Source organism: Anastrepha ludens, chromosome 5 (assembly GCF_028408465.1).
Source record: "Anastrepha ludens isolate Willacy chromosome 5, idAnaLude1.1, whole genome shotgun sequence".
Classification (NCBI taxonomy): domain Eukaryota; kingdom Metazoa; phylum Arthropoda; class Insecta; order Diptera; family Tephritidae; genus Anastrepha; species Anastrepha ludens.
In genome coordinates this window covers 12,854,802-12,878,251 of record NC_071501.1, presented here as the reverse complement: position 1 = coordinate 12,878,251, position 23,450 = coordinate 12,854,802, and the positions used below count along the sequence as shown (strand labels likewise).

The 23,450-nt window shown below is 38.6% G+C and overlaps 1 protein-coding gene across 1 annotated transcript in view; it reads right to left on the bottom strand.

Moving 5' to 3' along the window:
• LOC128863581 (uncharacterized) overlaps positions 1-23,450 on the bottom strand; it is a 294,071-nt gene that overhangs the window by 129,804 nt on the left and 140,817 nt on the right. The window contains exons 6-8 of the mRNA XM_054102812.1: positions 19,674-19,946; positions 19,074-19,499; positions 8,854-8,970 (exon numbers count right to left, since the gene is read on the bottom strand). Coding sequence (XP_053958787.1) covers positions 8,854-8,970; positions 19,074-19,499; positions 19,674-19,946 — 816 coding nt within the window. The remainder of the gene's footprint in view (positions 1-8,853; positions 8,971-19,073; positions 19,500-19,673; positions 19,947-23,450) is intronic.

The window sequence follows — 23,450 nt, the reverse complement described above, 5'->3', positions numbered from 1 at the left end:
TCGCATATTTAGGCTCACACCCACATTTACAAACACCCAAACAACTAAGAGTAGATTACATTATCCTGCTGTGCGTGCTCTTCTTTTCAATATTTGACCATATTTTATGCTTTACTTCTGTATTTGCCATTTATTACATTTATTTGCTATTGCTTCTGGCTTACTTATTTTGTTTTCCCTTCAAGCTTGTCCTGAGTTTTCAGCTACAGCAGCAGCAGCTTATTATGTATGACACTGTGTGGCATTTCAAAAACCCATTACTTATTGACATCCTATACAAATTGACTTATTGCCTTGCTTGCTGTCTGCAGACTGTTGGTTGTATACAGTTGGTTGTAGGCTGTTTACTTGCCTTGAGATTTTCTTTAAAATTTTCTCTTATATTTAACCGAGCGATCCTTTTCTACATGCACGCAGGCCTACCTTAATTTGACAGTTTATATGGGAACTTTTAATTTGCAATTTATGCTCCTGTTGTTAATTCATCCATTGAAAATGCATTTTAGGCATAACTAATAGAGTGCAAGAAATTTTACGAGCCGTGAAATGATGAAGAAACGATAAAGTGTGTGCATGTACTGATAAACACATACACAGATACATGGATGGGTGTGCTATGCAAAGAAATTCGAGTTATTGGATTATTAAAAGCCATAAAGTTTGGTAGCTTAGCTCCGTTTTAAATGCAAATACTCGCATGGCCTGGGTGTACGTGGCGTATGAGTGACCTCCACTATGGCAGCACAAGCATTTTTGAACTTCGTCGAATAAATTATTTCTTATTTCATATAAAAATGCTATTTCTTATAACCGTGCTGACGTAGGCGGAATTGTGATTTTACATACTTTCGCTTTTTCTACGGGCCACATGTAAAACCCTTTCGGAAGTGCGTGTGCTATGCACACATTTCCACACATAAGTATTAGGCATAAGCAAATTTTCCTTGTGATTTTTGCGATTTTTTAAGGCTTTTTAATTTCAATATCGTCTGCATTTATTTATAGAACTTATTTATCTGCTTATGAGCAGAATTACAGTGAACTCTAAAACTGCTGCACCTGAGCACTAACCCGACTAAGATGTTAGATAAGCTGGACGTTGAAAGGCTTTGTTCATAAATTATAGCAAAGTGAGGTCAGTAGACAGTCACTCACACCTTATTTGGCGCAGATAAGTATTTAATATTTCACAATATTTTGAGCAAATGGAAAAACGGAGTATGCAGACATTTTATTTATTTCGTTTTATTTCATTTCTCAACATAAAATACAAAAAAAGTGTTCACTCATTTAACACTCCGTTGGACAGCGGGGTCTGGCTTTTTCGACTTTGGACGTGAATTCAACATATTTATATTACAGCTAACGACTTGAGCTTCCTGGTAGCTTCCTAAAATTTACTTTTCTATCAATTTATGTATTAAATTTTTTGAAAAGGATCCTCGAACAAGCCGAAAAAGGCCAGTCCCGGGTGTATAATCGAAGGTTTTAAAAGAGGTGTTCAACGGAATGCTTAATGTAATAAAAAATACTGAGCATTCACGTCACATCCAAATTAATGCAACCTGAAAAAGAACAACTTTTTATTTATAATTTATATTCTACAGTACCATTACAACCAAGATGAAAAGGAGGAGGTAGTGCATATCCAAAAATTGCTGCTCAGTGCAAAATGGAATGCAACATCAAAGCAGTGGTTCTAAAATGTTGTTCTGGTACTATGCACGTCGAAGATGAGCCACGCTCTGACGGGCCAATCATCGAAGGCGTTGATAAAATCAATCCATTGGAAAAAGACGGCTCGATTCTGCATGTGAGCCCTGAGTTTATTGGGAATTTAGGAGCTGAGAGTAAGTAAAAAATCCATTACAGACTATTCGTCAGATCGCTTAGTCTTATCTAGGTTAATTTCCTCTTTGATATAAAGCGAAAAAGCGCTCAGAATTTCTTACTACACCTAATATTTAGTCTTTGACAAAAAACTGGTTTATTTATCAAAACCACTAATTTAGGAATCTCGATTTTAGGAATAAACAGTCAGTTGCTTCAATTTTCACAACACCAACAAACCATTTGATTGAATTTAACCATTTCACCTATTACAATTTTATTCGAATCTGTACTCGAATGTCGCAGGATTAAATTGCTGAAAGCGTTCGTTTGTTGGTACAATTCACCAATGATTGTTACGATAAATTGAATTTAAATTTTTTACTAGCTTTTAGAGCATCAACAGCAGAGCAGAGAATAGTAGAGAGAAAGGAGATAACTTGTAGCGTATACAAGCATGAATGCAAGCCTTATCTACCCAGCAGAGAAATTCACTAGTAGTGAGCAGGTAAGTCCACAATAGCGAAGTTAGGGACTGGATTAGTTCGCTTTGCTTTTGTTTTATTTATAAGAAGCAGGTGAATTTTATGAATTATGAATTTAAATTATGTCGCGGTCAAGGTAAAGTTGTACAAAAGTCAACAAATTATATCTAAGAGAACCAAAGCAGTAGCTATGTTGACGCAGACGTTGCTGCTGCTGTCGTATTAGTCGTTGGAATATAATATTGACAGGTAATTTTGAAGCGTTCTTTGAGCAGGCGAACTCTATTCCAATAGAAGTATACTCGCACACTGTTTCTCCTTTGCTCAATTTATTAACTTTTTTATGAAAAAATAGATCTCTATGCTACTTTTGCAACTTTCTGTAAGTTAGAAAAATCAAAAAAATATAATTAAGGTTTCACACTTTTTAATCAAAATTTGCACAAAAATGTAAAGTACATAGTTTTATGACCCATTAGTTTTTGTGTAATAAATTACGATTTCCAACGGACTCAAAAATTGCCTTGATTTTTTAAATTTCTGCTGCCAATGTTGAGTGTTTTCTTCCGTATAAGGCAAAAAAAAAAAAATCGGGCATTCGATACATAAGAAATTGTACAAGATCGCCAGAGAAAAATGAATTTTTTCTTTAATTCCGAGAGAACAGTGTGAGGTTTGATGAAAACGTAACAATTTTATATTAATTTTTTAGTTGTTTTGAAGTGAAACTTCTTAGGCACCGATGGACGAGCAAGAATGGAGAGTAAGTTTTCAAGGCCATGCACCGTTTTGGGCATTTTCGTTCCGCGAGAGAGAAAGAAGATATAACGTAGAGGAAAAGGTGAGAGAGAGCTATACCTCATATATATCTTAGATACACTTTAGGCTATTTTTCCTGAGTTTTTCCTTGTGGCTGCTAATTTCTAGTGAGAAATAACACTGCCTACTTTTCGACGCTTGTTTATTGATGCAAATTTGTAGGAAATATATTTTTGGTGCCTAATTTTTGGCGTTATATTTCCTTAGTGCCGCCTGTTTGGGACGTTTTTTGGTTCCAATTTTTTTGGTGCCTTCTTTTTGGCGCTTATTTCGGTTACCTGGCTAGTGCTTGCGCGTATTAACTATAAAGTGCTATCCATTCCGGCGTCGGATTTATTGGTATTGCCTTGCGGTAATTTGTGCCGTTGTGAGTGATAAACGCTGGGAGAAGTGCGAGTTGTTGCCACGGCTTGGGTCGGGCGTTTACCTACACCGGTCGACCCTTCTCCGGTTTTGGTAAATTTTGTCTATTTGTATTATCTGCAAATGTTGTCAATTTATTTAGATATATATTCTTTCTCTCTCACTCTCTCTCTCTCATTCTCTCTCGGGTCTCTTCCTCTTTCTTTGTCTGCCTTGAAAGTTTCACTTCTGTTATGTGTACTACGCTACATGCACTGTTTTTTTTATTTGAACAAAGCAAGTATTAAGAATTAAATAAGAAATAAATAAATGGTTCGACAGCTGCACCATAATGGGTCCGTTGTGAGCCGAAAGGGCTGGGATACATTTCTCCTTCCAGTTTGAACTATCCTGAGCTTTGGACAAAGCGTGAAATGTTATTGATACTTTAAGTGTATAAATCATCCATACTTATTAAGAGGTGTGGGTTCCTGCTTCTGGCTAGAGCCGGGTATGTGCAAAAAAGTATTGAATTGCTTCCAACTGCTCTTCAAATCCTCAAATCATGCATGCGTACGCCTAATCTCCTTGCGTGATTTCCTATGAGAGAATGCCCTGAGAGGGCCCCTGCTTAAGTTCTAATTTGTAGTCTACTCAATTTTATAATATTCTTGGGTAGACGAAAATTTAGCCTTGGCCATGTTTGCCTAGTAATTTCACAGATATTGCCACTAATCCATCTTTCATCCACTCAATTGATTAGTTGGTGCACAACAAGAAGCTTACATGTTGCGAGAGATATCTCCTTAAAATTATTTATGCTTGGCATACAGGGACCTTATCTTGCAAGTTGGTCTTACAGCTCCCTGGTATATCTCTGTGATCTGGAACCTTGCATAAGATAATGCGATACTCTTTAGCCACCTCATTAAGAGATTGGCGACAACGTAAGACACTCCTTGATGTTGTAAAAGTGTTTAATTGGAAAAAAGACAAAAAAATACAAATGTACCCCAGTTACAGTTTTTAAGTTTTTTTTATATTTTTTAGATATTTATAATATTTTATAAAACCCTTTTTAAAATAAAACATATTTGAAGTGAAAAAAATCCACGAGAGTTCCATCAAATGAAAATGTCTCTGTATGGTGTAGAATTTGAGCCGGTCGTATCCTTGGCCCCTAATGCTTACGCTCGCGCAGCAATTTAAATTTCATTGCGGATTTCGGTAGAATATCCATCTGGTAAAAGTGTTTGTTCAGAAAAAGAGTTTTCATAAAGGTGATAAGCCCTTAGAAATTGGCTCGGAAATTTTAGGGCTAAAGTTAACAAAATAGAGACTTTATAATTGAGTTAGGCAGCATTTCTTCCATTAACAAGAATTGTTTCTCAAGTTTTTTTAAACTGAATGCTTTTAAATGTGGGCTCCATGCGCGTCCAACATCCTAAAAGTGCTCGTCTGCGCATTCTAATTTTGGCGTAAGAATAGAAATTGTTTCATAAGCTATTTGAGAAATGCAGCGATTTCTTGTCTAATAAAATGACAAAAAAAAAAAAATCAGAGTTTGCTGCATACTTACAGGCGAGAAGGAAATTTAACACAACTCGCTTCAACTACTCTTACAAACCAAATTTCCTGTCGATAAACCCTATATAAGCACACATACACACAGACATAAAAATATATAAATTGCATGCGCATTCCATGTTGCATGCCACAAAAGCTGCTATGTACGTACGAGCAATCGACATTTGCGCGCGAAAAGTAGCGCGCATGCATTTGGAAAGCAGCAATTTCGAGTTATCTGCTATCTGTCTGTATTTTGTATTAATCCATTCGAGTGCAAGTGCCTGCATGTATCAGTATGCGTATTACATATGCACACATACATGCATATACATACGTGCCACATTTTCCACATGCCATTACGTCGCGTGCAACGATTTCTTCTAAATTTGCTGCAAACAATGGGGCAAAGTAACAAAAGCGATTGGTATTACTGTGGCTCTGCCAATTCGTGTTGTTTGTTGTAATTGTAGCTGATGCGATTATTGTTGTTGTTGTGCATGTACGCGTGAAAAGTCATTGCATGCGTCAGTACAAGATTTTCGACGTCATCGCCAAACTGCCAATAAAGTTTCGCAAGTTATTGGCTTCAGTCAAAGCGAAGTTTTTTTTTGTTTTCTTTTACTTATTGTAGTTGTTTTTCTGCGATTGCTGTATGTCGGCACAATTGCAGAGCGTTACGTTTGACGTAATTCGGGTGTGTGCTTTTTGTTTTTGTTTTCTGATTGTGCGCTTTCATTCAAGAAAATTTAATTTCACGGCTGGATTGTATATGTTCACACACACATACATATACACTCGTAAATACATCCAACGGAATATTTGAGCAGTAGAAATTTTGGTGATTTTAAAGTTTAACTTTTCGTTGTGTTTTTCTATCGCCTGTTTTAGCCAAGCTTGGAAATTTTTAGTTAGCTGTATTTTTAGGCTAAATGCTTAGAAAAACTAAAACAAAATTCTGCCATCTTCCATAGAAATGAAAATATATTGTAATTTGGATTTCACTTTTGGCATCAAGCGACATATGACTGACCGTGCGAAAAAGGCGGATTTATTCTAAAAACTTGTAGTAATTGGCTTGTACGGGAAACTATCAGCGCTTGAATTCAAATGACATGTTGATGGGGATCATAGGAATCTTGGAATCAAAGCATCCCTTTTTTTATGTTACGGCTAGGATTATAGGCGCATTAACTTTGAGAGAAAGTATGTGTTATGACATTTCTGTTAAGTTGAAGAAATTCAGAAATTCTATAGAATAGTTAACGATTTCAAATGCATAGATAACCCTAAGAATCAGTTTGACATTCTGTCATATATATCCCACTTCTTCTTCTTTTTGATTTTCGCAATATCTGCTTACGCGATTTTGGAAATACCAAGTAAAGCCAAGTTCTTCTCCACCTGATCTTTCCCACGCAGAGGAGGCCTTCCTCTACCTCTGCTACGACCAGCTAGTATCGTATCGAATACTTTCAGAACTAGAGCGTTTGTGTCCATTCGAAGGACATGCCATGGAGGATGCTTCTATATGTAGAAGTCCATGCAAATCAGGAAAGTTCCTGATCGCTATTCACTTGCGAAAGGCCGGCACTAAGCAGCTTATAATTTCCCGGCTTTGCCCAAGAATCGCCTGGGAACTTACGTTCGAAAGCGACCCTGTAGGCACTTGAAGTGTAACCAATTAAAAAGTCCATACTTAGTTTGGAAAATGTATTCCATTCAAAGTAAAAAATGTGTAAAAGTAATACAAAATTAAGAATCAATTTACTTTTGCTCGATATGACCACTTTTGCCTTGACTATGGCCTTGAGACGGTCCAGAAACGAATCGCAAGCTACCCGAATGTGACTTGCACGTATTTTGGCTCACTCGCGGACAATAACTTTTTTCAGCGCCTCGAGACTGGTGAAGCTGTTTGTTCGAACCTTTGACCTTGCTCTACAAAATGAGTCAAAGAGAATAAACCATTGGATTCGCGTCTGGTGAATTTGATAGCCATTGTGTGGACGTTATGAAGTTGCTTTTTAGCCCTTCTTGATTCACTTGAGCTTTGTGAGACGGTGCCGGGTCTTGTTGAAACGTCCATGGTTTGCCACTGAAATGCTTGTCTGCCTACAGCTTCAAAGTAACTTCCAGAGTACTTTCCTGATAATATTTCGCTTTTAACTTGACGACAGGCTCGATGAAAACGATTGGAGAGCGCCCATCTGCGGTTACAGCGGCCCAAACCATTACCTGTGGCGGGTGCTGACTCCTGGTGACCAATCGCTGACTCAAATTCTCGTATGAACGGTCGGTCAAATAACCCCTTCGTTATGGGAGCTTACGAAATGCTCAATTTCAAAAATTCTTTCATCAGAAAATACAATGTTCGGAACACGGAAATTGACCGCTTTCGGCCAAGTGAAGCAACTCTTCGCTCTCTCAAGTCTGACTTGTTGCTGCTTTGGTGTGAGATGATGCCCCTTTTGGGTCTTGTAAGGCTTGACTTTGAGATTATTTTTCAATGTGCGGTGGATGAGATATTTTCAGTTCTTTCATTCCATTTGATTGACACTGCTTTTGATGGCTTATAAACAGTATATTGAACTGTCATTAGAACATTTTTGACGTTGATGTCATGAGCTGTTTTACAGATACAAGCGGTGTGAAGTTGGTAACACTTCATACAATTCATTACCCAGTAACATTCCTTAGAAGTCCAAGTTTCGAACTTTGTATAAATTGCGAAAAAAGATAAAAAAATTGTCCTAAAAATTTCACACTTCTTATTTAGATTTTTTTGAAAAATCTCAAGTACGCACCAATCCTTAAACATTTCGCCTCAGATTTGTCGAACTTATGAAAACTCTTAGAACCACTTTTTTACATAAGCGGGCACTTGACGTTCCCACGACATTCGGTTCTACGTAACCGGAACGATCCGGATTTATATCCGGCCAAGGTCTCTCACTTCAGCAGCATTTCTCTCATTTTTATGCTGCTACAACAACAACATTAGCGGACACTTGATGGTGCTCTTTAAGATCTTTTCATATTTCGACAGCAGTTCTAAATCGATCTTTCTCCGTCGTTCTGTCAGTGACGTTGGTTGTCTAGTTTGATGTCTTTCTCATTGTTTCTTTTCTGCTGATGATGAGTAAAATACCATCCAAGTGTCTTTTATGTAAATTTAAATAATTAACTGAGCAAGCTCCTAGCCTCTGTGTTGTTCTGCGGCCAACTAGGTTTTGCTTTTCGAAACTAAAAGTAAACACTTTGTTCCACATGTCAACCGTTTGTATTTGCCGCTTATGAGACACACCTCAGCACTGATTTTTATATGAAGGGTAATAGTTTTACTCAATTCTTCATAATATTTTTTAAAACTGAACCGACTGTTTATGAAAACTAGTACAGTGATACACGTCACAAATATGCTCGAGAAAGTTCAGTGATAAGCTAAAAATTTGCCGCTTTTGCTTATGTTCTATTCTGATTACAACATTTTAGTTTCAAGTCATATTGGCCACTTAACCTCAGTTACAGTTTTCTTTTAGTTCATTTTTTACAAAAATACACGTTTTTTTAGATCAAAATATTATTCAGCTAAAATGTTTAAAGGTTTTCGTTGCTCGTGTCGCTTAATACAAATAACAGTTTAATATTATAAGAACAACAAAAATCAATAACAACAGCTACTTTTTAAAGTTCAGTAATTTTCAGCAGATTTTAAATATTTATGAAAACAACCTCATTTCCTTGTTACATCTTTTTTTAAGTCTCCCGCTAGCTGCAATGAAAAAACTCACGAAGTTTGTACCCTTACCTGTTGACTATTCAGCGATTGCGTATTTTGCATAACTTTATCGAGAATGTGCAAAATGATTTCAGCTGCCATCTCACGTTCCAATTGTGTGCCTTTTAGCTGCAGATAAGTATCGACCTGAAGGAGAAGAAATGTTGAATAAAAAGTGAGTGGGAAATGGGCAGGAGCCAGGTAGGAAGCAGATGATATTGAAGCACATTTTTCGTATGCAGCTAAATATATACATAGAAGAAATGTTTAAAGAGCTAAAATTGTATATTTTTAAGTATTTGGCGATAATAATATTCATAAATGTAAGAGGGAGATTTGTTGGTACTTTCTCCGCGATATTTAACTTCTCATTTCATTGCATAAGAAAGGGTGGTTAAGTTTTAAGGGCCGGTGTCGATTGTGAATAAAATACAATTTTTTAAGAAATTATTGTCATTTCTCTTTATTATGATAATATTGGTATAGCTCTATTACATATGGAACCAAATATCGGCCAAATGGCCTCGGCGGCACACCTCCATCCGATGGTCCAAATTTTCGATGACGCTGAGGCATAATTGAGATTCTATGCCATTAATACGTCGAGTCATCTAATCCTTTAGCTCTTGAATTGTTGCTGGCTTATCGACGTACACGTTTTCTTTCAAAGAACCCCAAAAAAAGAAGTGCAACGGTGTCAAATCACTTGATCTTGGCGGCCAATTGACATCGCCGCGACGTGAGTTTATTCGGCCATCAAATTTTTCGCGCAAAAGAACTATTGTTTCGTTAGCTGTGTGACAAGTGGCACTGTCCTGTTGAAACCACATATCGTCCACATCCATATCTTCCAACTCGGGCAATAAAAAGTTCGTTATCATCTCACGATAGCGAACATTATTCACAGTAACTGCCTTACTGGCCTCATTTTGGAAAAAATACGGCTCAATGATGCTGCCGGCCCATAAGCCGCACCAAACAGTCACTCTTTGTGGGTGCATTGGCTTTTCGGCAATCACTCTTGGATTATCATACGCCCAAATGCGGCAATTCTGCCTATCCACTGAGGTGAAAATGTGCCTCATCACTGAAGATGATTTTCTTCGAAAATTTTCTTCGACGCTTGAAATGGTCAAGAGGCTTTAGTTCTTGAGTCAATTGCACCTTGTAAGCGTGTAAATGCAAGTCTGTATGCCTAATGTTCATCAACGACGAGTGTGAGAGGAGCAATTGTTGGGCACGGCGACGAGTTGAGGTGGACGGCTCTTCAACCACACTATCGCGAACAGCAGCAATATTTTCTGCAGTACGAGCTGTACGAGCATGCACTGGTGTTTTCACATCTCCTACAGACCCGGTTTGCTCAAACTTTTGCACAATTTTTCCGATTGTATGCACGTTTGAACGATTAAATGGACCGAAAAAATCACGAAGTGAGCGATATGCATTTTGATTTGAACGCCCGTTTTCATAATAAGCCTGAATAACTTTAACGCGTTGCTTGATTACGTATCTTTCCATGATTCAAATTGAGTTAGTCTGAAATTGAAAAATGTGAAATGAAATGCAGAAAAAAACTTAATGTTTAGGTGTGGTTTACATTGAACATCGGCCCTTGACTTAAGGACTCCACCTCCAATTATCTTTCTTTATTTTAAGAGGTTCTTTCGAAATTTAACATGAAAAAAAATCGGAATGTTGCTTCCAATGAATCTCAAAGTTTCAGTATCTACAGGGATGAAAAGTTTAATATTTATCTAGTAATATTTAGAAAAGGTATTTACCTGAAATTTAGGCCTTCGCCTGCAAAAAAAGCCTCAATGATATTTTTCTGGAATATCTGATTTTTTTTTATATTTCAATTCATACATTTTATCCAAAGTTTATGTAAGCCTAGTTATGTACATATATACACCTACACTTACATTCATCCATTTTGCGTCATGTGTGAGTATAAAACGCATTCTGATAAAAAGCTTCTTCAACTCTCTGCCAAAAGCGCTCTCAAAACCCAAACGTTGGCTACACACAGCAAAAAGTGTAAGAGAATAAGTGAAAGCAAATCACTTTTGACAAAAGTGAAACCTAGTAAACTTAAATTTTCTTCAGGCGACTATAAATTTTGTTTTTATAATTCGGTTTTTTCTGCTCTTCTTTGCATGCAATTCGCCATATTTTGAAAGGTGAAAAGTCCTTAGTAGAAATATTCGCATGCACACAAACATGCACACTCGTATGTAAATAAATATTTGTGTACACGAAAACATTTTCACATAAAAGTGATGGTTATGTAAAGGCAAAGGCTAAGGAAAATATGATCAAATTTTTGTAGCTACTATGAATCTGTAAGTGCATTAGAATGAAAAATTGCACTTTCCGAACCAAGGGAACTTTTGTCGTCGTTGCCGTCATCATCAACATTGGCCTGTGAGAGACTTTTTTGCCTCTTAGTTGAGTTGCCATTTTCGTTATTTATATAATTTGTTATTTTTAGATTTTATTTTATATTTCCTTTTGTGCATTTGCTTGGGGTTTTGGGCGATGTGCTCGTAAAGCAGTGGCAAAGCCACTGGCGCGGCGGAAGGGTAAATATGTTGGTGATTGCTGTGGCAAGGAGGTACCTGGAGAAATGTGCGGTTATGTGAAATGTGCCGATGGGAGAGGGAGAGCAACTAACCACGCGTGGTAACGGTTGCAAGCGAAGTCATTTATATTCAGCTAGCAAGCATTTCAAGCAGTGCATTTTCTTGCATACAAACAGGCGCGTATGCAGAAATTCTTTTCAAAGGAGCAGGGGTTTTGAAGAAATAACGCTCTTAAAGATTTATTTGGTTTATTCGCTTGAGAGGGAATTATTGAAGTAACATAAGGTTTATGGAAAATATTATAAATTCAATACCGCTAGAGCAATCGCGTTGTGTAGATGCTGTTGCATGGCGTCTATGCTTTTTTCAGCAAATTTTTATAGGGCAGCTGTGTATGTCACGTTTGATATTTATTATTATGCCCGCACACTTGGCCACGAGATAATTATAATTTGGCCAGGTAAGGCAAAGTTTCAAACATTGTTCAAAACGTTTAAAAATTCGGTAAATCTGCATCAAAATTTTCAACTTAATAAGAATTTCAGAAAAAATTTAAAGTATTAAATTTTATAGCTGTAATATGCAAGTTTCAAGTAGGTTAAAAATCATACTGATTTTTGAGAGATTTTCTGGTAGGCCATTTAACACCTACTCGAATTTTTTTATTTAAAAAAAACACCGGCAGCAGAAAAAATGTCGAAAATCAAGCGCGATTCTTGAACTACTTGAAACTTGCAGTTGTTTGATTATAAAAATAGACGTTCACTTAAATGTTGGGGGTATTGTATATAGATTGTAATCTTGTCTAACGAACACCTCTATTAGCCGGGCATTTGTCTCTTGAGCAGACATTTTTTCCTGTACCAAATCTTATGTATCGGGAAGACACCTCTCTTTGACGGACGGTGAGTGCTCGCCCAAGAGAGGTTTCGTTTTTCGTTTTCGTTTATTATAAGTCTAAAACATAATTATTGGTTTTACAGACCACTCAGTAATATGAACTTAAACTACCACTATATAACAATAATTATTAAATAAATTAGAAAAGTGAGTTTAGAAATTTATAAAATTCATTCTTTGAAACCGAAAAGTCAAGCGGAATAGAACTCGAGATCTCATAAAGCGCGGGCAATAGGAGCATTACGCGTATAATTCATGTTCAGCAATTGAAAAAACAAAAGACAGTGAGTGTAAGGGTCCGAGAACTTCGAGCTATTACGCCGTATAAAACCTAAGATTGAGTAAGAAGTGGACACAATAAAGTAAATGTGACTGTTGAAAGAAAAATGTGAGTCAAAGATCATCCCTAGATATTTGAATTCATGAAAAGATTGAAGTAAAGTATACCAATGCTGGATAAAGATAAGATGACTGGAAAATCTTTTGAGTTTTAGCTAAGTTGACATGAAAAAATTTCTTAATATTTAGACAGATGCCAGAGTTAGTGCACCAGCGAACGAGCGCATTAATTTCCGTTTGCAACATAGGAACATCCTCATTTTTTCTAATGTCCGAAAATATTTTCAAATCATCAGCATACGAAAGAATGTTGGCAAATGAAAAGCAGGCACAAATATCATTAATAAATAGAACGAAGAGAAGAGGCCCTAAAATACTGCTTTGTGTCGCCCCTGAAGATGCAATGAAAGGTACCGAACATTCACTCTCAATACTTACCACACATCGTCCTTCGGATAAATAAGATTTCAACCATTGAAAGAAAACAGAATGGAAACCAAGCGAGGCTAATTTACGTAGTATAACTGTATGAAAAACTCTATCAAATGCTTTAGAAAAGTCCGTATAAACACCATCGACTTGAAAACCTTCAGCAAAAGTTCCAAAGCAGTATTCACCAAAAGCATATGTAGAACTAGCCGAGACAAATCCATGCTGATTGGGCGAGATTAAGGTCTTAGTTGCAAAGTACATTTTTTCTTTTACAATTCCTTCGAAAAGTTTAGAAATAATAGAAAGCTTCGGGATCGCCCAATAGTTGCACACATCATTCTTTTTGCCATTTTTGAAAACAGGGGTGATAGTTGTGATTTTTCAATCGTTGATAAAAACTCTCCGAAGATAGAGATCTATTAAAAACTAATTTGAGAGGAAAGACAATAGCCGGGCAGTTTTTAAGAACAATTACGGACAACCCATCCTTATCAGTCTGCGAAGAAGGTTTTAAACCCAAAATCCCAATTTCAATGTCCAGAGAAACCAGGTTTAAATAGCTAACATTCAAAGATGAAGATGGATTATCATGATAAGGAGTAAACGAGTACGTATCATCACTAGTGAAATTAGATTTGAAAAAATCGGCAAACAAATTGGCTAAGTCCACAGGAGTAGACGCTGATTTGTCGTTAAAACGAACCGCAGGAGGGACTCCAGCGCTTGATTTTATAGATTTAACAAATCGCTAAAAGGCCTTAGGACTAGACTTAATATTCTCTTCGATCCGAAGACTATAGTTCCTGTATGCATAAACATTTATTTAAACAATTGAATTTTTTTAAGCAATGCTTGTAATTTAAAAAGATAAATTCATTCTTAGGTTCTAAAAATTGCTTGTAAAGCTTATTCCGCTTATTGTTAAGTTTTTCAAGCTGATACGAGGGGTGCCTTTTATATGTCGGGATTTGGCAACCCTGGTGTTGCAATCTGGCAACTGACAGCTGTATCGCAAAGTTTGACATTTTTTGGCTTTTACGTACTCAGAACGTTTTGAAATACCAGCACTATTTGTGTTGTTTACAGTAACTTAAAAGATTCATCTCGGTCCAAAAATGGAATTAAATCGTGAACATTTTCGTCCGATTATTTTTTACAACTTTCGACGTGGATTAGCTCAGCAACATTGCATGGATGAACTTAATTCATTTTTTGGCGATGAAGCTCCATCAAGGATCAGTGTTTATCGATGGTATGGGGAATTCAATCGTGGTCGTAGTTCACTCCAAGACGAATTTCGTGAAGGTCGTCCAAAATCAGTTGTTGTTCCGAAAACCATTGATGCAGTGCGCGAACTGATATTGCAAGATCGTCATGTGACCTATCGTGAGATTGAGATCCCAAAAAAGTTGTTCGCGCACGAAGCACTTCCAACCAAATGGTCGCCTGTTTTTTCGGAAAAACTGGACATGTTGCAACCGTACCACTAGAACAACGCAGAACAGTAAATTCTGAGTGGTACACAACCATTTGTTTCTCAGTTGTCTTCCAAGAAATTAGGAAAACCAATCGCCAAAGACGGATCACTCTTCACCAGGACAATGCGAGCTCTCACACAACTGCATTTTTGAGCACCCAAAACATCGAATTAATGGGTCATCTATAGTCCTGACTTGGCACCGAATAACTTCTATTTATTCCCGTACGTAAAAAAAACTGAGAGGTCAACGTTTTTCGACACCTGAAGAAGCGGTTGCGGCATTCAGAATGCATGTTTTGGTGGTACCTCATTCAGAGTGGCAAAAGTGCTTCGTCAATTGGTTCAAACGCATGCAAAAGTGTGTAGATCTTCATGGAGAATATTTTGAAAAACAATAAAGTGATTTTCGATTATTAAAATTTGTTTTTGTTTTCTAATCCCGACATATACAAATTTTGAGCAACTGCGCTTTAAAGGTAGAATAACACTCAACAATATCTTATCCAGAAAGCAAGTCTTCCCAATTGATGTGATGTAAAATGCTGATGAGCTATATGAGCTTTACGACGACATAGACATAGCGCAGCGAATAAAGATCCAACGGCTACGTTGGATGGGTCATGTCGTCCGAATGGATACCAACGCTCCGGCTTTGAAAGTATTCGATGCGGTACCAGCTGGTGGTAGCAGAGGAAGAGGGCGGCCTCCTCTGCGTTGGAAAGATCAGGTGTAGAAGGACTTGGCTTCACTCGGTGTGTCCAATTGGCGCCGGTTAGCACGAGAAAGAAACGACTGGCGCGCTTTGCTAAACTCGGCCAAAGTCGCGTAAGCGGTTATAGCGCCAATTAAGAAGAAGAAGAAATGCTGTTTAACCTAGAAAAGTCACAAGAGGAGAAATTCAAAGCTATTGCCCCGTCTTGTTTACTACTCGCAAACTCGTAAAACTCAACGTTAAGCATTAAAGTGACATGATGTTTATCCGCAGGCGAGACGGATGAGAAGCATTCACTGTAGTTATAGGTATAGATACGGATTGCATTTAACACATTTTGTCTGGTTTTTTTTTTTTTGTTAGTTAGATTTTTTAGAATTTTTATTTATTAATAGATTTGCTTGTTTTGATTTGTATGTAGTAGATTTTTTAGGATTTTTTTGAGGTCTGACAGATTTTCGGAATACTTCAATAGGATTGCTTTATACTTGCTTTACTTTTCTTCTTTTCTTTTACGAGGTCGAGTGCTGCAAATAAAATAGATTTGCTTTTTGAATACCACTTTGCCATTTGTGAAAAGTGTCGGACTTCCAAAACTCCCAGTGAGTTCAACCAAATAAAATTTACGGTCAGACAAAATTTGCGATTCCTCAGACAAACACACCCGAAGATCAAAAGTAACATGCCAAGGTGTCAAAATTCGTTTCCTCAGTTTCAAATTTTCGCAAAACTCAAAATAATACAAATTATTCTTTGTGGCTATGCCTAAAGCTTTATAAAATGCTGCCCTAGTCGCCCTAGGTAATTATTTCTTTATTTCTTAGATCATTTCTAATTAGAGCATTTTTAATTTCTTCCATGAAAAAGGTCCTGATAAAAATATCTGCCGTTCGGAGTCGGCTTGAAACTGTAGGTCCTTCCATCTGTGGAACAACATCAAGGCGCACACCACAAATACGAGGAAGAGTTCTGCCAAACACCCAATAAGGGGTGTACGCGCCAATTATATATATAATATATATATATATATATTTCTAATTAATTTGCTTTCATAACAGGATGACCAAGCTTTAAAAACGATTAAAAATAATACGTCCTTGTACGCTCCCGATTTTGAAATGTTACTCAAGGGACCGATTTTTTTACTCGTTTTACTTAAAGGGTACATCAATTAATAAAAGTCATCAGATTACCAATGGACATGGTTTTGAGCTAAACTCGTACATCTCAGTTTGCTCCACGCTCTCTTGAATGCCTCCAGGTGGTACGTGGTCTACCCACTCTTAGATTAGCTTATTGGAAATGGTTCCAAAACAGGGCCTGCTTAACAACATTATCATCACTGGACTATCCACTTCCTTTTTCGAATTTCAATTTCCACGTTCACCTGGTTAGCTTTTTTTTTAGCAGGGCTGAGTTAGATGTTGTATGTGGCCAAAAATTTTGCAAAATACTCTGCAGTCAGCGGTTGACAATCGTTTGTAGGCGTCTCGTGATTTCTGCGGTTACTTTCCGTGTGATGCAACCATAAAGGATACAGATTTGACATTATGGTTAAATATGCGTCATTTGGTATGAACGCTGGTGTTATTATTTTGTCACAAGAGTGCGAGGTTGCCAAAAGATCAAATAGATTTGCTAATCCTACACTCAACATCTACCTCAGAGCCGCCTACGGGGGCAAATTTTTTTACACTTTCATACTGGTGTGCACCCACTGCAATCTCCTATCTCTGGAATCTGAACTGCGATGAGATATTGAGCATAGAAATGCCAGAAGAAACATACCTAGTGGGATAGGCGGACGATATAGCGGCGGCCATACCAGCTCGAAACACTGAGGACGCTAGAAAGAAGCTGAACCAAGTCATGATAAGGACGCAAATATGGCTTGAGGACCACGGCGTGGAACTTGCCAAACATAAAACCAAAGTAATCCTTATGACACGAGGTCACATGCCACTCGAGGTCAGCATGCAAATAGGCGACACGTCCTTAGTGACCCAAAAAGTAGTAAAATACTTAGGTATTCAACTTGACTGCAGGCTTACTTTCTGGGCCCAGATACGACGTGGGGCTACCAAAGCAGCAAAGGTCACGGTGGGCCAACACAGAGCAAAAGAAAGCTAATTACGCCGGCCACAAGCTCCATTCTCCTGTACGGCAGCGAAGTATGGGGAATTGTGCACAACTGCAAAGCGAGGCGCAAAGCACTGGAGGCTGTGCAACGAACAGCGGCACTCAGAGTTGCCTCAGCCTACCGCACTGTCTCAGGCGCAGCAATATTCGTGATCAGCGGGCAGATACCCGTCGACCTCATGGTCCGGGAACGAATGTATGCGTGGGACTCCAAGAAGAAACACGTAATCACTAGCTTCCCCCAACGGAGACGCCAAACCATGCTGCGGTGGCAAAGCCGATTGGACACTGAACCGAGTGGCAGATGGACGGCGAAACTTATTCCATCAATTGACAAATTGGTCCAAAGGAACTTCGGAGAAGTGAACTACTTCTTAACCCAGTTCCTCTCGGGCCACGGATATTTTCGGAGTTACCTATGCCGTATGGGCAAGGTAACCGATCCCAACACAGTGCAACAAAGCGAAGCCGCACAGATAGATACACTAGAAGACGAGCCTATAGCATGAAAGCTGGCTACAAATATGGTGGACCCAGACGTGGGTGAATAGAATTGGTCCTTTATGGATGCCGTTCTGGGCACTCCCGAAATAATACAGAAAGCAGTTCCGGGAAGGGTGTCTCCCCAGAAGGAGAGGAGGGATCGTTTTATTGGCCACACCACACGACGCAGTAGACGACGGTCATTGTAAATGAGAAGGCATTTTGAACCCTACCTCACCCCCCCAAAAAAAAAAAAACAAAAAAAAAACAACTGCAAGCGGCACTGATGTACCCTCATTGTGATGCAGCGTTTTCAATTTAGTAGCTTGAGGCCGGTACCTTGAAGCGTTTCCTGCATGGCGTGTGAAAACAGTTTCAGGTATCAAAGTTTATAGGTTGGTTTGTTTGTTTTTGTGTTTTACTAGAGGAGGAAATACAATTTAATAAAAGGGGAAAAATACTAAAATGTATTGCGAAATTTGGACTCAGAGAAATACTTTAAATCCATGAAGCGGCCATCATAGGTCTTTCAGCACTTTGCAGTGCTAAATCCCCTTATAATATTAATTAAGAGGGGGTATCTGGTGTTGCGCCAAAGAAAATTCAACTCACCAAGTCTCGGGGTGCGGTCTTGAAAAGTTAGCGGCTGAATAGTTGTTTCAATTTACGTTAGCGAGTATCTATTGCAGAATTGTTTTGCAAAATTATAATTTGTACTCGTAGTCCCTTTTTTCATGGCGGCTATTTAAAGATTTGTAGGCGAGTAAAATTTTTCAAAAATTTTGCAATGCAGAAAATTAAAAAATGGCGTCACCAATTCTCATCAAAAAACATTTACTAACATTTAAACCAAAAATTGTTAAAGCAAACTGCGGTTGCCAAAATTCAGTCGCCGAATTTATCTTTAATGCAGCGCGCACATGGCGTATACGTGACATTTTTACGATGAGTGCGTTTTCGAAGTGCACGTTAACATTCGCCAAACAATGCCGCACAATGTGCTTGACATACATTAAATAAATACAAAAAGCATTTGCTTTTGCTTTAAATGTATTTGCCTGCACTCGTTGTTTTTCGCTGCATTCTGGGTCACTCAAGCATTCCATAAGTACATAAGTGTACCTATAACCCTTTGTGCTTCAATAACTTCAGCCCCTCGTACACTCGCTCCGGTACTCACCTCGTGCAGCATATCGATGAGAAATCCCGCCTCACCAGGCAAAAAGCGCTTCTGCCGCTTAACTGTATATGCAAAGCATGCCTTCAGTATGGCCGATGAGTTGGTCTGTTGGTAGCCGGCGCTTAATGCACGGAATTTATTGTAAATCTCCAAAAGTTGATCGTGTACGCAAAGCGAAAAATCGGGTAACAACCATGTCGAGTTGCCGGTGTCGCGGTTTTCGCAGATACGTCGCGAGTGACCTTCGAAACTGCGCGGACAATCGGCCACAATGGCCGCGCCTGGTGCGCTTGTTGGCCAACGGACACCGTAGAGCGTATCGCTGTGACAAACATGCACCGCATTGCGGTCGATAACGGTTATGTAGACACTCTTTGATACGGGACGCACAGTGTTTGAGACAATACAAGTGTACTCGGCGGATTTCTGTGTAAATGAAAGTTGTGTGAAGAAAAAGAAAGATTTAAAAATTTTGTACAATTCATTGAAAAAATGAACCCAAAACAAGTAAAATAAACAACTTTAATGCCTTTTAAATAAATATAAGGCTTTAAAGGCGTATTACTGCAACGCTCTTTGTCTTCGGTGTTTACGACTCACTTGTATGTTGTTAATTTTCAGTATGCTGCCATCTGGATAAAGGTCTTCCCACATCACAGTGGCGGGATTCGATTGAAAGAGTACGCCGTTGCGTGTCCAACTGTAGCCGAGTTGAGCGTAGCGTTTGATGTCATCGTTGCCGGGTGAGAGGCAACGCACGCGCAGTGAATCACCGCGTTGCAGTGTCACACTGGCCGGATCAACGCGCAGGCGTGGCGGTGATTTGATGTGCACATGCAGCGACCGGCATTGCTCGACACCCCAGTCGGTGACCTGGAATGAGAGAGGAAAATAGTTTTGTAATTTAGTGTAAGCCGTAGTATTTTATTTATTTTAAGTTATTTTTATTTGTATTAGCCATAACCTTGCGATTCAAAGTATAAAGTAGGCAGGAGCTACGATTACTAAGGTATTAAGTTCTAAAACCATAGCACAAAAAGTATGAGGTCAGTCCATAAGTTCGTGCGTTTTTTAAAGGTGGTTTTAAAATTAATAAAAAAGATGTTTAGAGTATTTATTAATCAATAATATATTTTCTTTCATTATTTACAATGCCTTCCCAACGTTTAGGCAAATTTTTAATTCCCTGCTCAAAAAATTTTTTGTCCTTTGAGCCAAAATACGCTTCGATATCCCTTTTTATAGCTTCTTTTGAGAAGTAGTTCTTGTTACTCATATGGGATTGAAGTTCACGGAAAAGGTGATAATCACAAGGTGCAGTATCCGGAGAGTATGGTGAATGCGGCATTAGCTCCCATTCGAGCTCGTTCAGCTTGCCTAATGTTTGCCTTGCGGTATGAGGTCTTGCGTTGTCGTGGTGAAACAAAACTGTGCCTCATTCAGGTTTGATATCTCATGGGAATAATAATCAGCAGTTACCGTTTGGTTTGGTTCCAGAAGTTCATAATAAACAATACCGGCCACATCCCACCAAATAGACAGGAGAATCTTCTTGGGCTGAAGGCCATCTCTAGGGGTCGGTTCTGGTGTTTCATCCTTATCTAACCATTGGCGTTTGCGAACAGAATAATTGTAAAGGACTCTTTTTTGATCACCAGTAACGATACGGTTCAAAAAACTTTCATTTTCAAGCCGTTGCAGCAGCTGAGAACACACATTCACTCGCTGCTGAAGGTTGGCGACAGAAAGTCTATGTGGAACCCATTTTCCCAGCTTTGAAACCTTTCCCAACTGAACCAGGTGCCTGTGAACTATTCTATACGATGAATTTAACCTCTGAGTTATCATATGGACTGTGAAATTTGGCTCAGCTTCCACGAGTTCGAGCAAGGCGTCGGAGTTAAAGACTTCAGGACGACCGGCGAGCGGGACATCCTCCACATCGCACTTGCGCAGTCCTTACACTCACGGTATCCTCTCCGTGAACAGTGTTTATTTCTGCAGCAGCAGTTGTTGCATTTTTACCACTTTTATAAAAAAAATACAAAATATGCCTCTTATACGCGTTCGGAGATTCCATTTTATTTTTTAACAACATGTTTTTCTATTCGCGATTAAAATCACTTGTTGAATGCCCAATATATCAAAGAAAATATAAATAGTTCTGTTATATTCCGCGAATAATTTTTTGTATGCAAAAATCGTACAAAAGTGAAATTATGGGTAAAATACGCACGAACTTATGGACTGACCTGATCCATAAGTAAGTATTCTGAAATAATTTATCATATGCACTATTTTATAAATACAGTGCACTCGCGGTAACTCGAATAGCCGCTAAGTCGAACGACGTGCTAACTCGAACACATTTTTTCCCCTATTGACTTCTTTGTAACTCGAACAATAAGAAAGCGCTATAACTCGAACAAAAAAACAAATTTATTTGTACACACATTCTTTTCAAACATGTACATTTTGTACATAGATACATATGTAATAGTATATGTATATAAATTATATGTATACTAGTGTATAGTCCATATGAATATTTCGGCGTTAATATCCCGTTAGTTTTCTGGGAACAACATCTTGCATTGACCAAATTGCTTTAAATTTGTCATTTGTAGTGTATCAGTGCACGTGAGTAATGGATTGTAAAAGGTTGAAGTGTTTAACATTAAAAGAGAGGGCTGAAGTCCTTAACAAAATTAAACGTGGACGTAGTGTTACTTCTCTAGCGAAGGAATATGGGGTAGCCAAGTCCACCATAAGTCTTATAAAAAAGAAAGATAAGGCAATTTATGGCTTGCACTAACGCTACCGGCAACCATAAGCTTAAACTTCTCGTTATTGACAAAGCAAGAAATCCTCGTGTTTTCAAAAATTTTAACTGTCCGGTGGAGTACAAAAATTCCAAATCAGCCTGGATGACTTCGGCGATTTTCAAAGACTGGTTTCATAATTCGTTCGTGCCGCAGGTAAAATCCAGATTCATTAAAACAATTTTTTTAACCAAGTTAAATGACTTTAATATTTAGGTAAGAAAATATTTGAAAGATGGGGGACTACCTGAGAAGGCTCTTCTTCTAATTGATAATGCCCCATCACATCCCAACGAAATCGAATTAAAGTCCGAGGATGGTTTAATTTTATGGAATGCCGCCGAATGTGACACCATTGATCCAGCCAATGGACCAAAATGTGATTCGTATAACGAAACTATACTACAGAAATTTTCTACTGGCTTCCATTTTCAACAATCGATCGAAAAATCGATATCGATGACTGTTTTTTTAACATAGCACACTCAATTGATAAGTCGAACAAATTCGATAAATCGAACAGCGCCTGTTTAATTAGTTCGAGTTATCGCGAGTGCACTGTATGTATTAAAGGGTTTTTCAATTGCCGCGGGTCGATTTTGGCGCCCTGTGGCAGCCATTTTGTTTTGGTGACATCTGTCAAATCTTTTGTTTATTATTCAGTTGTTTATGCCAAATCTGCATGGCAAGTTACATGATTGAACAGCACGTTCAAATGATAAAATTTTATTATCAAAATGAGTGTTCATTAACGCAAACGTTGCGCGCATTGCGCCCATTTTTCGGTAGACGTGGTAGCCCTTCAAAGTCGACTCTTCAACGTTTGGTGGCCAAATTTGAGACAATCAGCCAACACCCGTACGTTCAAGGAACGCAAGATCTGCCGAGAACATTGCCGCGGTCCGTGAAAGTGTACAGCAGAACCCAAGGCAGTCTATTCCTCGCCGTGCGCAAGAGCTTGGCCTTTCGCAGACTTCAACTTGGCGAATTTTGCCTCGGGGACTTGGGCCTACACCCGTACAAGATCCAACTGAACCAGGAGCTCAAAGTTGATGCCCATAGACAACGCCGTTTGTTCGCTGCCTGGGCTTCGAATCGTTTGGAAGATAACCCCAGTTTTGGGCGAAAAATCATCTTTAGTGACGAGTCGCATTTTTGGATGAATGGCTGTGTTAACAAACAAAATTGCCGTATATGGGACGACACCAATCTACACGAGGTTCACCAGGTGATAATGCATCCTCAAAAAGTTACCGTTTGGTGTGGATTTGGGCCTGCGGCGTCATTGGTCCGTACTCTTTTGAAAACGACGTTGGTGAGGCGGTCACCGTCAACAGCGAGCGCTACACAACGATGATAACCAATATCTTATGGCCCATATTGAACCATATAGACCTAGACGACATGTGGTTCCAGCAGGACGGCGCTACGTGACACACAGCAAACGCCACGAATGACATTCTGCATGAACGATTTGAGGGTAAGGTTATCTCTTGCAGGGGTGATGTGAATTGGCCACCCAGGTCATGCGATTTGACCCCGCTAGACTTTTGCC